Source organism: Erpetoichthys calabaricus, chromosome 1, assembly GCF_900747795.2.
Source record: "Erpetoichthys calabaricus chromosome 1, fErpCal1.3, whole genome shotgun sequence".
NCBI lineage: Eukaryota > Metazoa > Chordata > Cladistia > Polypteriformes > Polypteridae > Erpetoichthys > Erpetoichthys calabaricus.
Window position 1 is genome coordinate 178367793 of NC_041394.2, and position 13452 is coordinate 178381244.

General features: G+C 38.5%; 1 protein-coding gene across 3 annotated transcripts in view; it reads left to right on the plus strand.

The window, feature by feature from the left end:
* The window catches only part of dyrk4 (dual-specificity tyrosine-(Y)-phosphorylation regulated kinase 4), a 143674-nt gene that overhangs the window by 75099 nt on the left and 55123 nt on the right, over positions 1-13452 (plus strand). For all 3 annotated transcript variants that reach the window (XM_028809184.2, XM_051924435.1, XM_028809190.2), the window contains 3 exons: positions 2003-2152; positions 10735-10876; positions 12856-13019. In XM_028809184.2, the coding sequence (XP_028665017.1) occupies positions 2003-2152; positions 10735-10876; positions 12856-13019 (456 nt within the window). The remainder of the gene's footprint in view (positions 1-2002; positions 2153-10734; positions 10877-12855; positions 13020-13452) is intronic.

The following is a 13452-nucleotide window of genomic DNA, read 5'->3' on the forward strand; positions in this document are numbered from 1 at the left end:
CTCAAAAGGAGCTGTGGTATTGTATGAGGAAGTCGGGAGTGGCAGAGAAATACGTAAGAGTTGTACAGGATATGTACGAGGGAAGTGTGACAGTGGTGAGGTCTGCGGTAAGAGTGACAGATGCATTCAAGTTGGAGGTGGCATTACATCAGGGATCGGCTCTGAGCCCTTTCCTATTTGCAATGGTGATGGACAGGTTGACAGACGAGATTAGACAGGAGTCCCCGTGGACTATGATATTTGCTGATGACATTGTGATCTGTAGCGATAGTAGGGAGTAGGTTGAGGAGACCCTGGAGAGGTGGAGCTATGCTCTAGAGAGGAGAGGAATGAAGCTCAGTAGGAACAAGACAGAATACATGTGTATAAAAGAGAGGGAGGTCAGCGGAATGGTGAGGATGCAGGGAGTAGAGTTGTCGAAGGTGGATGAGTTTAAATACTTGGGATCAACAGTACAGAGTAATGGGGATTGTAGAAGAGAGGTGAAAAAGAGAGTGCAGGCAGGGTGGAATGGGTGGAGAAGAGTGTCAGGAGTAATCTGTGACAGACGGGTATCAGCAAAAGTGAAAGGGAAGGTCTACAGGACGGTAGTGAGACCAGCTATGTTATTTGGGTTGGAGAAAGTGGCACTGACCAAAAAGCAGGAGACAGAGCTGGAGGTAGCAGAGTTAAAGATGCTAAGATTTGCACTGGGTGTGACGAGGATGGATAGGATTAAAAATGAGTACATTAGAGGGTCAGCTCAAGTTGGACGGTTGGGAGACAAAGTCAGAAAGGCGAGATTGCGTTGGTTTGGACATGTGCAGAGGAGAGATGCTGGGTATATTGGGTGAAGGATGCTAAGGATAGAGCTGCCAGCAAAGAGGGAAAGAGGAAGGCCTAAGAGAAGGTTTATGGATGTGGTGAGAGAGGACATGTAGGTGATGGGTGTAACAGAGCAAGATGCAGAGTACAGAAAGATATGGTAGAGGATGATCTTCTGTGGCAACCCCTAACGGGAGCAGCCGAAAGAAGAAGACTGTTGTAAAATATGATTTTCCTTTTGTGCATAAAGTAGCACAGTATATTCTTGTTACTTGTAATATTTATTAACAATTTACTTTATCTTAAATTGAACAGCCACCAGTCAAATCTTAAATCTAAGGCAAATTTGGTAAAATTTGGCTGATTCTTACTCCTGGTCATTGTCACAAACCATCTGACATCATGACAAATTCTGTATAGTATCAATTACTTTTTATTTCCTTTGAAAAATCAGGTGTATGTAAATGGGTTTCATTATACAGTATTTGAATTGGAATTATGTACATTAAATACTGTTACATTATTTAGCCCACATTTTAGGTGTTGTCAGTTGTATGCACCATATTTATAGTCTGAACAGTGCTGGGTTAATGGGTGAGTATATTATTAAAACTACTAAGGTAATTTTGTTTTTGGCATACGTTAAAAGGTCATGATGGTTATTTATACTTTTACCTTTGCCTTAATGAGTGTAATGTCCTGTTTTTACTGACATTGGAATGTGTTATGGATACAGACAAACTTCAAATTGAATAAATACATTAAACGAATCCGTTTTGCGATAAAGAGAAACATGAAAAGGCCACACTGTAAAAAACTTTACACATGTTGATTCATTTCAAAGCGCATTAGTGGTTATTGTACTTTGAAATCCTGATTAAATAACCTCATAATAGGTTACACGTAAGTTTATAATAGTGATTTAGCCTCTAGCTTAATAGCTGAGCAGCTAACTTGAAGTGCAAGTGAGTTTTAAGTGGTTGTTAAGTGTATTGTCATGAAGGTATCAATTAGCTCTTTCTCCCCCACATGGGCTTTAGTGACAGTTGCTTTCAAGGATAGTACTTCTTGTATTGTTAATCATTTTTATAGTGAATAAAGCTGGTAATTCCATCCACACAAACACTAGGTTAAACAGATATCCCAACATGTATATCACTTTTCTCTGTCTCTCTCTCTCTCTTGTATTTCTTTTTAGAAATTTGGGTCAAATGTCAGCACATTACCTCAGCTGGACCCACCTGCCAAGCACACAATCATCACAAATACAAAGACCCATCATCAGCTTGACAATATCCTCCCTCAAATACCAAATAAAGCCATGACAAATGGATATTTGGCACACCAGGTAAGAAACTGCAGCTCTTCTAAGTACTCAGGAATTGCTTTGTCTGTACTGAATATAATACAATATAATTAGAAGTGACTGTATTCATATATTATTGGCTTTTACTTTGTGACTTATATGTAATGAATTTGTGGTTTGAATTTGGTAAAAAAGATTACATTTGGGGAAGCTACATGACAGCGACATGTATAGGTTTAGACACATTAACCCAATAAACTATATCAGTGTTGGTCAACTTTTGTTTCTCAAAGCACATGACTTCTGTTGTTTTTTCTGGCATATGAGCTCAGTGAAAAACTTAAACAGACTAAGACACTGGTATTACACATAAACAAAGATCTGCTTTTTTCACTCTAGTTGTGAGGTCAAAAATCTCACTTCCATTAAGTTGCACTATGAAGAGTAGTGCAGAATAGATCTTTGCACAGATGTCCTGCATTCTGAATTTCTACTGCAGCCCAATATACAGTATAGTGGCCTATATTTTTAAAGAAATTATTACTACAAAGTAGAAATAGACTTTCCTTTGTTACTTGAATAAGATACATGGATTGACACACATCTGTTTCAGTAGAACATTCGAACAGTTTTGATGAGAAAAGGCCATTCAATCTAACAAGGCTTGCCAATCCTATCTCTCCAGCTTCTACAAAGTAATATCAAGTAACGTTCTGAGGATTTTTTTGAGGTCTACTTTCTACCACACTACTTGGTAACTTATTCCATATGTCTGTAGTTACCTGTGTGATGAAAAGCTTTCCACCATTTGTGCAAAATTTATGCTCAATAAGTTTCCATATATGCCCCCAAATTATTGTTAAAGATCTCATTTTAAAATAACAGCCTGGATCAGCTGTGCTAATTTCTTTAATTCTTTCACAAACTGTATTGTCAACTCTTAGTTTCCTTAGTTTCCGTAAACTAAAAAGGTTCAACTCATTGAATCTTTCCTCATAACTTGCAGTAATGGAACCAGTTTAGTCACTCTAGATCCTAATCTTTCACTCAACACTACCCTCTGAATTCTATCTTGATTATTACAAAATACTAAATCTAGTCAGGTAGCATCCTTCACTGGTATTTTAACATACTGTTTTAAACAAAATAAAGTGTGCACGTATGTGTCAGAATTCAGAAATATACATTTTATTGTGATCTTACCCTCTGTTATGATTGTCAATGCACCTCTGTTTTGTTGATTGGCAACATTAAATTCAGAAGCAGTGAGTAAAAATGGGTGTTAAAGTGAGTACAAGGTGGCAGAAAATAAGTTCTATATGGGCACAGATTGTGGTTGATAAGGAAAAACAAAAACAGAGGCAAATTAAGACACAGTAGGTGTTACAACCATCAGGAAAAATAAATGCACAAAGGACGAAGTAAGAAAGTCCTAAAGTCAATTCAAAGGCCATGAAGTTTGAGCTCTAACAAAATGAAGCTTAGATAGATAGATAGATAGATAGATAGATAGATAGATAGATAGATAGATAGATAGATAGATAGATAGATAGATAGATAGATAGGCAGGCTGCCACCAAGTGTTCCGGGGGACGTATCGTGGATCCCATGGCTGCTCCCCCGGCTCTAGTGTTAAAGGGGCGTCCCAGCTGTCCACCACCCTATCTGTTTTCTTAAACCGGTTCTAAGAGAAAGCCCTGCTCAGTTCAGGTTCAAGTTCAGGTTTGTCATGTCAGAACTTATTTTTTGTGTGTTTTTTAAAAATATTTTTCTATATTTTTTGTAAAACCAGTTTTATGCATAGCTATACTATTATGGAACTAAGAGTTTCTCCAGTTTGCAACCAAAAGATGGCATTGACTTAGCAATGTGATAAGTAGTTTCCTAAATTTTTTCATTTCTTTTCACAGTCTATAGGATGATTAACTGCTTTCTAGCTGTCAGTCTTTATCTGGTCAATAAAAACAATGGATCATATTGTATTAGTTAGAGTGGCTCAAGTAGAACTAAGAGTTCACTTTACACTCTCCATTAGATCTGTTGAATAAATAAATATATATATACCAAACCTTTTGCAGAGTGACTTCAGAACATTTATTTAAAGAAATCCATAATAGCACTACAGTGAGATTCCACCTACTGATTACTGACAGTAATATAATACAAAAACTGAACAATGAGTATAACAACTTATATTGAATACTATATTGGATAAATAAGAACAGCCCTGTGGTGGGCTGGCGCCCTGCTCGGGGTTTGTTTCCTGCCTTGCACCCTGTATTGGCTGGGATTGGCTCCAGCAGACCCCTGTGACCCTGTAGGTAGGATATAGCAGGGTGGATAATGGATGGATGGATGGATAAATAAGAACACATATCAGGTACACTCAGTGCAAATATCTTTTGAGAAATATTAAGGTATCTGGATAAAATATGCCCCAGAAACTAGGGGTGTAATTACAAATGGTTGTACTGTATTATGTTAGCCAGGTTGCCTGAGGTGGCAGAAATGAGATAAGTAGCAGTAATATGCTAATCTAACTTAACCAATTCCTGTAATGCAAAGTAGGTGCTGTGCCAGGAAGTCATGAGGTGAGTACAGTTAGACTCTACTGTGCACTTTTTAGAATTTGTTGTGCTCATAAGTGCTTTCTGGTTATTAGTAAGCCATCATGATCATTATCAAGATGTGTACACTTGTTTAGTCTTTAGTAGTAGTCATACCAAGACATTTATAGCTGCTGACATTTTCAGCAGCTTACCCTCTGATTGGATTGAAGTGGCTTAACCTTCAGCACAGTAACCAAGGCCCATTGTCCAAGAAATGTTCCTGGGCAAAGCTGGGTACCACAGCTAGTAATGAATATGTAATATTTAATAAACATGGAAATCAGGTAATGCCAGGTAATGTCACTCAGTGTTCAGTCTTTACCAGTGCTGTTTTTGTAATACATAGCCTTTTTTCCTTCCATATAAATACACTTAGAGTTGAATGAAGCTTTTTGAAAAAGGGTTTGTTAATGTATATGATAATACTCTACTTTTTGAAGGATATTGATTTTAACAATATTACTTCTCCCTATTAGAAAGAGCTGAAGAGTTGATCACATATTCACCACTTGTTTAATGTTTTCCAACATGTTGCAGAAACTGAGTTTAAAAAAATCTTCTATTTAACTTGAGCCTAAAATGAAAATTGAGCTTTAAAAGTTCATACCACAGACATAAAGAACTGTGTGGCAGAGGCAAATGAGGTGCATTCTACCCAAATTAACTGTTGAACCAGGAGCAAAGATGCCAGTCTAGCCTGAGCTATTCTTTAAAAACTTTCTTAATCATGGCAGGGAATTAAAGCAAGAAGGTACAAGCTTAAAGGTAAAACTTTCCTTCCTGGAAAACAAGAAGCTTCTAAACAAACTACAGAGAGCCTTCTCTTTTCTGCATTATGTTTGTTGGTTTTGTCAATCTTACTGTCAGTTTTCTTGCTATAAATCTAACAGAATCCTGATACTCAAAGAAAAGTAATCAAAGCAGTAGTGTCACATGTACAGTGACGTTCTTATTTATATTCTCAACGAGCATGAAACAAGGAAGGAGAAATAATTTGGGAGAGTTAACAAAAAGTGTCATTACATAGACTAAAAATAATTTTTTCTGATTAGCATAGATCCTCCATTCATCCTTCCAGTAGTGTCAGGAGAACAATAGGCAAAAGCTCACCACTAGAGAACTAGTGTCACCTGTGTACTGGAGATGAACGTTTGTCCACTTAAAAATTTTATATATGGATGAATACATAAAAAAATGAATGGATGGATGGATAATAGGTAGGTGAAACAATAACATAGCAAGTTTGAGCCTCAGTGACCAACTTGTTTTTATTATAAATAACCCACAAGAAGAGACTGTTAGGATTACATTTTTTCCCGTTGTGTCATCTTTCGCAGTGCCACCTGCCTTATATGAGTGTTTCTGACCAACAAGCTTTAGTTTGTGTCTTGGTAAATGCCAAGAATTTTACACTGACATTCAAAAATATATTGTAAACACATGTGAGTGCTTTACATTGCATAAAATAATTGTTCACTGCATAGTTTGATTTAGGGGTGATTTGCAGTTTTTTAATACCATGAAAGTAAACACTATACAGCATGTTCAAAATTATTATAAGCTACAGCAAATAACCTTGCAATGGACTGGTGCCCTGTCCAGGGATTATTACTGCCTTGTGTGCAATGCTTGCCAAGATTAGGCTCCAGCTTACTTGTGACCCTACCCAGGGTAAGCAAGTTTGAAAAATGTAGGGATGGTGGGTGTAGCAACAAATTTAAAATGTAATGCTCTTAAGTAGCTTTTACTCAGTAGTATGTTTTTCTCAGAATTTTACTTATTACAATGATATTTAGTAGAGCTGTGTTCAAACTTGGTTCCCTTATTTGCTCTGGTCACTTTTGCTTCCAATGTTATTCACCATTTTTCTTGTTGTTTCATTTCTGAAGAGTTGTTTCTTATCCATATATTAAGTCCAATAAGTGCCAAACTAAGTTCTAGCTCTTCTGCACTGAGTCATGTTTCCTCTATCTGGATTTAGGTCAGGCGAGCATGGGGGCCAGTCAATAGTATCAATTCCTTCATCCTCCAGGAACTGCCTGCATACTCTCGCCAAATGAGGCCGGGCATTGTCGTGCACCAGGAGGAACCCAGGACCCACTGCACCAGAATAGGGTCTGACAGTGGGTCCAAGGATTTCATCCCAATACCTAATGGCAGTCAAAGTGCTGTTGTCTAGCCTGTAGTGGTCTGTGCGTCCCTCCATGGATATGCCTCCTCAGACCATCACTGACCCACCACCAAACTGGTCATGCTGAACGATGTTACAGGCAGCATAACATTCTCCACAGCTTCTACAGACCCTTTCACTTCTGTCACATGTGCTCAGGGTGAACCTGCTCTCATCTGTGAAAAGCACAGGGCGCCAGTGGTGGACCTGCCAATTCTGGTATTCAGTGGCAAATGCCAATTGAGCTCCACGGTGCTGGGCTGGCAGTGAGCACAGGGCCCACAAGAGGATGTCGGGCCCTCAGGCCACCCTCATGAAGTCTGTTTCTGATTGTTTGGTTAGAGACATTCACACCAGTGGCCTGCTGGGGGTCATTTTGTAGGGCTCTGGCAGTGCTCATCATCTATTCCTCCTTGCCCAAAGGAGCAGATACCAGTCCTGCTGGTGGGTTAAGGACCTTCTATGGCCTTGTCCAGCTCTCCTAGAGTAACCGCCTGTCTCTTAGAATCTCCTCCATTCCCTTGAGACTGTGCTGGGAGACGCAGTTAACTTTCTGGCAATGGCACGTATTGATGTACTATCCTGGCACACAGTTTGTTTTAACTCTCTCCTTTCTGCCACTATCCCTATTGGGTCCATAGTGTGTCCTATGACTGAGCTTGCCCTTTTAATTAGCCTGTTAACTCAGTGGGCCTCTCTTGAAGTTATGCTACCAGCTCAGCACACCACAGACTAGAAAATCACACTGGCCATCACAGAGTTGTAGAAGATGTGCAGGATGTCTCTTCCCACATTAAAGGAATACAGTCTCCTAAGGAAAAAGAGACCTCTCTTTCATAATCTTACATTGTTCCTCTTTGTTACAACACCAGTCCAACTTGTCATTAATGTGGACCCCAAAGTACCTGTAGGAGTGGACCACCTCTACATCCACTCCTTGAATAGTGACCAGACATAGAGACTGTTTGGTGTGGTGAAAGTCAATAACCAGTTCCTTGGTTTTTGATGATGTTAAGATGCAGACAATTCTCACAATCACTCCTAACCCATTAACAGCTGTGTTTGGTGTTAAAGTGGAGAAGGACATACAAACTGTAGTTGCCTTTACTTCATTATTAGCACATAGACTTATCATGCTCAACTTGAAGAATCCTTGCCCACCTCTTTTAAGTCAGTAGGTAACTGATGTTATATACTATATGAAATGGGAAAAAAATCTAATTCTCTCTTAGAGGATCTGTTCAAAACAATTTTTAAAACCTGGCAGGATCTAATCAATAACATTTTAGAATAAGCATTATATTGGGGAAAAGGATTCTCTTCCCCCTTTCCTACTCTAAAGTTTTACCCTGGCTATTGGCCTTCCTCTATTTCTCTTGGGTGGGGGTTGAAATTAGTTCTGTTAAGCCTGATTTGATTGTATGGAATGTTCATTGCTTTTAATAAAATCAATAAAGAAAAAAGATGCTGACGGTTCTCTTTGCACCAAGAAACAAACTTTTCCCCCTCACTCCTATATTCTGTCTCATCCCCTTAAGTGCAGAGCCATCTGAGAGTTTCTGCAAGTGACTTGACCTGGTATTATATTTATAGTCTATAAGTCTATAAGTGTGCAGAGTGAAAGAGAAAAGGAGACAAGACTGTTCCTTGTGGTTCCTTGTTGCTCATATCTGTATCAAAAACACAGTCCTGCCAGACTGATACAGTACTCCATTATCCAGGACAACATGGGCTCATCCACCTGTGTATCTCTGTCATGTTATATTTCTTTAAAAAAATGAGAATGGCAACAATCTGTATGGTGCTTAGACATCTCTTCAGTATACCGTGCAACTAAAACACTCACTCAGCGGGTATAGACATTTCATTTGAGCAGAAAAGCAGGCATCAGGAATTGGGCTGCTTTCTCTGTCCGCCATGCTAGAGGACTATTGAGCACAGTGCATGTTCCACTTCTGTATAATTTCACCATGCCATAGTCAACCAAACCTCTGAAAGGTTTGTCATTGCCTTTAGCACTTATTCACACATCTGTGGCTTGTGAGAGCTATAGTAACTGCAGTTTGCTGCTCCCAGTACTGATTAAGTGTATCATGAAAACTGTTACAATACAGAAAGTTAAGTGTACAATACAAGACCATATTTCGTATTATCAGTATTTTGTATCTCAATATTTGATTCAACAAAATTTTGTCTAATGCTAATTATGTATTACTGAAATCAGCCAGTGTTGTATAATTTTTTTTAGTCTGATACATCAGGGATCGACTCTGAGCCCTTTCTTATTTGCAATGCTGATGGACAGGTTGACAGACGAGATTAGACAGGAGTCCCCATGGACTATGATGTTTGCTGATGACATTGTGATCTGTAGCGATAGTAGTGAGCAGGTTGAGGAGACCCTGGAGAGGTGGAGATATGCTCTAGAGAGGAGAGGAATGAAGGTCAGTAGGAACAAGACAGGATACATGTGTGTAAATGAGAGGGAGGTCAGTGGAATGGTGAGGATGCAAGGAGTAGAGTTGGCGAAGGTGGATGAGTTTAAATACTTGGCATCAACAGTACAGAGTAATGGGGATTGTGGAAGAGAGGTGAAAAAGAGAATGCAGGCAGGGTGGAATGGGTGGAGAAGAGTGTCAGGAGTGATTTGTGACAGACGGATATCAGCAAGAGTGAAAGGGAAGGTCTACAGGATGGTAGTGAGACCAGCTATGTTATATGGGTAGGAGACGGTGGCACTGACCAGAAAGCAGGAGACAGAGCTGAAGGTGGCAGAGTTAAAGATGCTAAGATTTGCATTGGGGGTGACAAGGATGGACAGGATTAGAAATTAGTACATTAGAGGGTCAGCTCAAGTTGAACGGTTGGGAGACAAAGTCAGAGAGGCAAGATTGCATTGGTTTGGACATGTACAGAGGAGAGATGCTGAGTATATTGGGGGAAGGATGCTAAGGATAGAGCTACCAGGCAAGAGATAAAGAGGAAGGCCCAAGAGAAGGTTTATGAATGTGGTGAGAGAGGACATGCAGGTGATGGGTGTAACAGAACAAGATGCAGAGGATAGAAATATATAGAAGAAGATGATCCACTGTGGCGACCCCTAACGGGAGCAGCTGAAAGAAGAAGAAGAAGATGGTTCCAGCTATCACTGCGCCCCCATCCCAGAACTGATCTGATTTTGTGATATCTTAACTAGAGTATAGCACTATTGCCCTGATATATTTCTGTTATCTAAACTAGATGAATTCCTGCTATCTGTCTGAAATATAGCATATTGTTGGAGGTTAAATTGCTACATACAGTTTGATTTTTTCCTTGTACCTTTTTCACCTCTTTTGGCAGCCACAAAGTGCAACCAGATATTGTGACTAGATCTTTCCCAAATAAATTAATCTGCCTTTGTGCAGGTGACTTGTAAATCATTGAAGGCATGCATCATAAAGATTTTAACAGTGGATATTAACATGTTAAGAAAGATTTGATGTTTATAAATTGGTTTAAAATATTAAATATAATCCTTGTTTTGAGGTTTTATATAAACAAATGTGTTTTACTGTTATTTTTCAGTTACTAAAGCATCTTTTATATATTGCAGTAAGAATATTTATGCTAGTTGAGGAGTAATGCCATGTACCTTATTGACAAATCTTCACAGTATATGTAATTAGCAATTACCTTGTAACTTTAACATTTACTGCATTTAAAGGGGGAGTTGTAAGAGTGTTTTGTTTCGATGGTACCATCATCACATTTCTTAGACTATTACACATTTTACTTGATGAATAATTACTTAAGGGGAAGGTTTGGAGTGGCAATAATTTGGCTTATTGCCTATTGATTAACAGGAAGAGCAGCACAGGAGCTTGCATCATGTAACAAAATTGAGCTCAGCTGAGATCCTGCCAGACTCCAGCAACAAGAGTCAATTTAACAAGCAAGAGAAGGAGAGGACACTTGAAGGTCATAGACTGCCGTTGACACCTACAGGTTTGTTTGTCACTTATAATGATGAAAACTTTATATCATCTGATTAGATTACAGTCTTGTGAGAGTGTGTGAGCTACATCATGTCTGTTTAGAAGATTGCATAGTTTGTTTATTAACTCAGTGTCAAACATCTTGATCTTCTTCACCTTGAACAGACCAAATCCAAGATGTCACTGGTTTTAAGTACAAATTTTATGGAAGGCAACTATTGTAATGTACATAGGTCTTCATTGTAGTGTAATTCTTGCCCTGAGGACATGTTCTCTACTTTTACAATGTTTAAATAGAGTTAATGTTTAGCCGTTGCTTTGTTGTTGTCTTCTTCTGTACATGACTGCATTTTGTTGAAATTGTATTTAAGATAGCAGATAATTTTGATTAATTGATTAATCTTCATTCAGAAGCCATTTACACCAAGCATACTGACTACATCAGTATTTTTGCACTAATAGACTAATGTGATTTTTAGTGTAATGTTTACTTGTTGGATTTTTTTTCTTAACTCTGCTACTCCTCACTACAATGTCACTGAACCATGACATGAAGGAGCTTTTATGTGTCCTTCTGGGGTGGAAGAGGGGTCAGCCTGTATAGGATGCCCTAGAAAACTCCTGGGTTCATTCTTCCAAAGCTTCCCCAGAGAATCTTTGTTTGTCTGAATTCCTGAACTCTAGCCTGACATAAAAAGACCTGGCAGCCCTGCAGAGGCCTTTTTAATATACAGTATGTGGCAGGAGAGCTTGTATGATATATGACTCCTTACATCCACATATTGATTTGGAAGACTAATAAATTATTATCTACTCTCACTTAGAAAATTATTAGGAACATCTATATAATGTATGAAATCATGCAGATACAGGTCAAGATGTTCAGTTAATGTTCTCATAAACCACCAAAATGGGGAAAAATATGATCTCAATGATTCTGACCGAGGCGTGATTGTTGGTACTAGATGGGCTGGTTTTGAGTATTTTACAACTGCTGATCTCCTGGATTTTCATTCACAACAGTCTCTATAGGTCAGAGGAGAATGGCCAGATTGGTTTGAAAGGCAATGGAAACTTAGATAAGCACTCTGTAAAACTATGGTCAGCAGAAAAGCATCTCTGAATGCACAACATGTCAAACTTTGAAGTGGGTGGGCTGCAACTGCTGAAGACCACATTGGATTCCACTCCTGTCAGCCAAGAGCTAAAGACTGAAAAAATGTAGTCTGGTCTGATGAACCCTGATTTCTGCCGAGGTATACAGATAGTAGGGTTAGAATTTTGTGCCAGTAGCATGAATCCATGTCCAAAACCTGCCTTGCGTCTATAGTCTAGGCTTATGGTAGTAGAGGTGTAATGATGTGGGAAATGTTTTCTTGGCACATATTGGGACAAGGCCTATTTGAGTATTGTTGTGGACTCCACTGTGGCCACAATTAACCCATTCTCTAATGGCTACATCTATCATGATAATGCATTATGTCACAAAGCAAACGTCATCTGAAATTGGTTTCATGAATGTGACATTGAGTTTAGTGTTCTTCAGTGACCTTTCCAGACCCCAGATCTGAAATCAATACAACACCTTTGTGATATGGTAGAACGTGAGATCTGTAGCATGAATGTGCAGCTGACAATTCTGCAGAAATTGCATGATGCAATCATAGAAACATGTACCGGAATTTCAAAGGAATGTTCCCAATATCTTGTGGAAGAATTGAGGCTGTTTTGAGTTCAAAAGGAGTTCCTACCCTGTTTTAGTATAGTGTTTCTAATATATTGCTCAGTGAGCATATAGTCTCCCAACATTCTTCCATTATAATCAATACACTTTATTGGTTACATATTTAATTTGTTGTCCTAAACTGTGCCCATCAAACTGTAGTCACAGGCATAATCATCAACATTCTTAAATTAATGCATGTTGCCATCTTCACTGTTTTTCAGATTTATGTATATATAAATATCTATATATAATTTTGATTGTAGAAGCCTTGAACCACTTTAGAAGTTGTCTAACGGAGTACGAACAGGAAGAGATAATAGACTACACTGAGGTGTGGTTTCTTGGTCAAGATTCTGAAAAAGTTGAGGGTATTCCTGGAGGTGGTCACAACTGTGGGTATGATGACGATCATGGAAGTTATTTCAAGGTATGTTAAAAAAAAATTTCACTGAAGGGAAAAATAATAGTCTTGTCTGGTATGTCTTTTTTTCATGAAGCTGGCATTTAAAAATTAGTTAATGAAAAAAAAAATTTTTCAAAAAATTGTATATATGTTAGAATCATTTTAATTACTTTTGAACGGTGTCTTTCCTCAGTACATTTATACCAGTAGTCTACAATCTTATGAACGCTGTCAGAAAAATAATTTTGAATGCAAAATGAATTATGCACTGCTTCTTTAATGCTGCATTACCTACTAATTGACAGCTTCTTCTTCTTAAAATGCAATTTCCTCAGTCATCTAAGAGTAATGATGGGACTTGTTTTTGGCCACTTCTCAGTAGTGGTCAGTGTTTACAGACACTCAGAACACTCTGCACTTGTCATATTTGTCCAGCCGTTTTTAATATTTCTGTCCA